The following is a 4,719-nucleotide window of genomic DNA, read 5'->3' as shown; positions in this document are numbered from 1 at the left end:
ACGTGTAAATAATGAAGTTAAACCACTGCTCATTGTTTCTGATGTCATCTGTTTTTCTCTGTTTGCTTCCAGAAGAGTTGACGAACGTCCCTAAAATCCTCGAGAAAGCTAATGCTGGCATAAGTAAGATTTATAATGATATTTATGATCTAACTCTAAATACATGATGGCAACACATACGACTTGTTGAAGTGTAAAGCTGAAAAATGAATCTAAAAATTCTGCCGATGTTGATCAACATAACATAAGTTGTCAACAGTTTACAATGATAATAAATTAACTTATTAATTAAAGCTATAGTGCGTAGATTATGTCGCCCCCCATAAGGAATTCTAAGTAATCACAACAACACTGTCGGCGGGTCCACATGACAAAAGCCTTTCCTGAACGCGCCTCCACCCAATCATCTGTCATCTGTTTTTCTCTCCTTGCTTCCAGAAGAGTCGACGGACGTCTCTAAAACCATCGAGAAAGCTAATGCTGGCATAAGTAAGATTTATAATGATATATATTGATATGATCTATCTCTAAGTACACAATGGCAACACATACGACTTAGTGTGAAGCAACAAAAAAAAAAGTGAAAAAAAAAACTTGGCTCATTGGTCCATTTCTGTAAAACATGTCAAACGTGTCTGTTTATTTCTTGTTCTGCAGAAACGAGCCTGGTCCACGGCGACATTGTGCCAAATTTAAATAAGAATGCCGACCCCTGCGTGACCAGAGGCTGCTTGTGGCCCAAAACTGGAAGTTACGTCTACGTGCCCGTCGCCATCGGCCTTGAATACAGTAAGTGGCTGTTACTTTGTTTCAGAGCTACCAACATGTCATTATAGATTACGAGCTACAGTATGTAAAATCTCATATAAAGAGTAGTTAAGCAAGTTCGGTGATACCAAATCAGCAGAGACGTGTCTGTAGACCCATGGTAAGGAAAAAACAGAGAACATACAACAACACCCCCCCCGTTTGCAGTTTGAAAATACGTTATTATACGTTGCTAGACTTTGTCGAGGCTGAACGTGGCCCAGAGCAGTGCGAATCCCACACTGCATGACACGACCACAGGCACTCCTCAAATAAATCTGAAAGATCTGTACTCCCATAAATAACAACCACTTAAAAAAAAATTTGGATTATTCTTCATTCACCTATTTTACTGCCATATCATGAGTAACGCCTTGATCAGATAGTCAAAAGGCAGTTGTGGTCTTGAAACAAAATCCTGAGTCCTCTTAATCTGAGACCGAGACAAAACAGAGTAAATATGTGAGAAGAAATACGAGACCGAGCTCGAGGGACACTTGTGCCTAATGTCAAACCTATGTGGAAACAGTAAATCATAGAAACACCTGTCAACGTGATGCAATGCATTTCACCAGCACAACAAACAATATCATCATTGAACCTCTTAACTTTTAGCCTTTCTTCACCATGCCTGTAATATCCAGGTGTGTTCAACAGTGCCGTCGGGTCTCATTTTTCATGTGGAAATTATATCACCTCTTTACGTAATTATGTTTACCCTCAAATGACTTAACTTGGTTAGTATGAAAGTCTTTTATGAGTAAATTGTAAGATCATAACGGTCTAAAGACAATACTAGTAAAGAGGACGAATGATGTTTCACTTCCTACAAACTTAATACATTACCCACATATACCAACTTCTGTGTTTTCTGAGATAAGAGGTGAGACTTCATGAAAAAAAAAAATGCTCATGAAGGGTGTGAAAACTGTTTCTCAGCAGCCTTTTCTTTGTCTCTGAAGGCACTGCAGAGCGCAACTTCCTCATTAACAGCCTGGTGACCTTCCATCAGTCCACCTGCATTCGCTTTGTCTGGCGTACTACGCATAGGGACTACCTCAACTTCTTCTCTGGGACTGGGTAGGCACGCACATACACACACACACACACACACACACACACACACAGTCAAGTTATAGACATTATTTCTTCAGGATAACCTGGGCTTTCAAGATATGTATGCCACAGGCATTTTAATATATATTAATATATAATATATATAATAATATTCCCCAAGAAACACGAGAGACAAAGAATACATCTACAACACCAATTTGAGTGTGTGTGTGTTGGTGTGTGACAGGTGTTGGTCCTACGTGGGCCGGCAGGGAGGCGTACAGCCGGTCTCTCTGTTGAGAAACGGATGTCTCTACGTAAACACGATCCAGCACGAGGTTCTCCACGCTCTGGGCTTCCATCACGAGCATGTCCGCTCCGACAGAGACGCGTACGTCTCCATCCTCACCGCCAACATTCAGCCAGGTCAGTTCCCTTATACCCTCTTGATCAATGAGTCCCACATAAGGAAAGTAACAAGATTGTGTCCACAGCCGTGCTAGCGGCTCTGTGGGGCTCTTAACATTTGCTTTGAGCTAGCTGCTATGGCCATGCTAATTAGCTGATAATTAGCAGGTATAATGTCTAATATGGTCACCATGTAGCACATTTCAGCAACAGGGCAAATTAAAGGGCCTACCATAAAAAACATTAAATAGCAGATACAACATGAGAATAAAAGTTACAGTGCAGGATAAGAAATGAACAATTATTTAAGTATTAGATAGTTAAGATGCCAATAGTCTGGATCAAGGGAAGTTGTCTGTGATGTCCTTCACCTTGCTGTTTAATATTTTTGGGCTGTTCTTTCCTGCAGGAACTGAATCCAACTTTGTGAAGAGGCCGACTAACAACTTGGGGACTCCCTACGACTTCAACTCTGTCATGCAGTACAGCAAGTGAGTGTTTTTGAATGGATTTTCCACTGTGGAAGAAGTACTCCGATATCTTACTTAAGTAGCCTAAAAGAAGGGTCTTAAAACACTATTACAAGTAAAAATTAAATAATTCAAAGTAATACGCAGAATGGCTAATTTCAGATTCATGCATCAGCAACTTTAGCATTTAGCTTAGCGCGACGCTATAGCCACCATGAACAACACTGGCTGTTACGGTTTGCTGCTTTCTGTTGGTTGTTGGCGTTTTAAGTTTACCAAGAAAAAAACATCACCTGTTTTGGAGGTTTTTACGCTTCTGTACTGATGTTTTGCCGGATTTTGTCTCCGAAATCTGGTCACCTTAGGTTGGAGGAAACACACCCTATATCTGTGTGATCTCTATACTAAACATGTTGTGTTCTGTGCTCCTCAAGATACTCCTTCTCCAAAAACGGCTTGCCAACCATCTCCGCTATCCGCAATCCTAACCTTGACTTTGGAAAGGCCACACAAATGAGCACTACTGACATCGCCCGCATTAACAAGCTTTACGGATGCTGTAAGTACAACATTAACTTTATACTCTAAAAGTGTAAAACACAGTGAAAGATAGAACAGCACAACATGGAAAAATAAGTGGGTGACATTTTTATATACATATATCTGAGATATTAATCTGAATCTTATTTTCTTTTTCAGAAAACCTTCCAGAAGTTGTAGCAGCTCGTCGGAAAGATGGAAGAACATGGTGGGGGATGAATGCATTTTTCCTGAAGGAGGACTACTTACCTATTTTTCTTTTAACCATTTGTGATTTGATTGTAATCATTTACTCACTTTTTTGATGATTTTAAAATAGAAACTTTAATATTTGGTCAAATAAATGGGAGCTGGGAGCATCACTGTTGTCTGTTTCTGTTCAGAGAATGGAGTCTTTCTCTGTGATGTAATAAGGTTTGACACTTAAGTTGAATAACATGACATAACATAACTTGGTGTACTTAGGTTGCTGTGAGTCCATCTGCAGATTATTGAATTAACTTAAAGAAAGTAAGTAAATTTGAAGTGTTGCATGAAAGTGTTTATTTAAACAAGAATTATTTAATCATCACATTTAGCAGGTGCATACTACCATTATCCATCTTATATCACAATCTGTTGATCACAGTTTTTAAAAAGTAAAATCCGTAGTGAGTATGGCTTTATGGTTTGTAAACACACCGTTGAAAGTTCATGGCTGGCTCACTGGCCAGAGAGAGAGAGAGAGATCATGCGGTGGTTGTGACGCGAGAGAGAGAGAGAGAGACTGAAGAGAAGGAGCAGCAAACAAAGCAGTAATCAGTAGAACAGAAGGTTCTCCTCATCTTGTTTCACAGCGATTGGGTTCTAAAACAAAAATGACCACAACCAAACCTCCGCATGAAGGTGCCTGTCTCTTTCTGTGTGTTGCTGTGTCTTTCTGTGATTTGGGTTAGACACCTAAAGGCTCTTTGTTACCGCCCAGAAACGTCCCGCACTCAGGAACATAAAGAGAAAAGAGAGGCAGAGGGTATGAACACCACCACACACTACTAGTGGGTCATGAGTAAGGATTGAGAGGGATTACGTTTGAATTAGTCTGTACAAAACATTATACAGTGGCCTGCATAAGTTTACACACCCATGCTAAAGTTGATTAAAAAGAGGAATAAAAAAAAACATCTTTGGGAAATTGATCTTAATGCCTTAATTAAAAAACATTAGGAAATTTTTTTAAGAAAACCAATTTTCTTTGTGAATGAATAGTGTATTGTAAATAAATAAATGTTATTCCTTAAAATAGTTAAAGAGAGGATGGCTTCTACAAATGGATAATGATCCTAAACACACCTAAAATTCCACAGTGGATTACATCAAGAGGCGTAAACTGAAGGTTTTGCCATGGCCTTCACAATCTCCTGACCTCAACATAGTTGAAAGGATAGACCTTAAAAGGGCA

At 39.4% G+C, this 4,719-nt stretch overlaps 1 protein-coding gene across 1 annotated transcript in view; it reads left to right on the top strand.

Moving 5' to 3' along the window:
* LOC117941723 (high choriolytic enzyme 1-like) overlaps positions 1-3,459 on the top strand; it is a 5,027-nt gene extending 1,568 nt beyond the window's left edge. Inside the window, exons 3-9 of the mRNA XM_034866759.1 lie at positions 439-489; positions 658-790; positions 1,771-1,887; positions 2,111-2,289; positions 2,681-2,762; positions 3,176-3,300; positions 3,441-3,459. Of these exons, the coding sequence (XP_034722650.1) occupies positions 439-489; positions 658-790; positions 1,771-1,887; positions 2,111-2,289; positions 2,681-2,762; positions 3,176-3,300; positions 3,441-3,442 (689 nt within the window). The 3' untranslated portion in view covers positions 3,443-3,459. The remainder of the gene's footprint in view (positions 1-438; positions 490-657; positions 791-1,770; positions 1,888-2,110; positions 2,290-2,680; positions 2,763-3,175; positions 3,301-3,440) is intronic.
* The last annotated feature ends 1,260 nt before the right edge of the window (positions 3,460-4,719 follow it).

Source organism: Etheostoma cragini, chromosome 1, assembly GCF_013103735.1.
Source record: "Etheostoma cragini isolate CJK2018 chromosome 1, CSU_Ecrag_1.0, whole genome shotgun sequence".
NCBI lineage: Eukaryota > Metazoa > Chordata > Actinopteri > Perciformes > Percidae > Etheostoma > Etheostoma cragini.
This window is presented reverse-complemented; position numbering and strand designations above follow the sequence as displayed.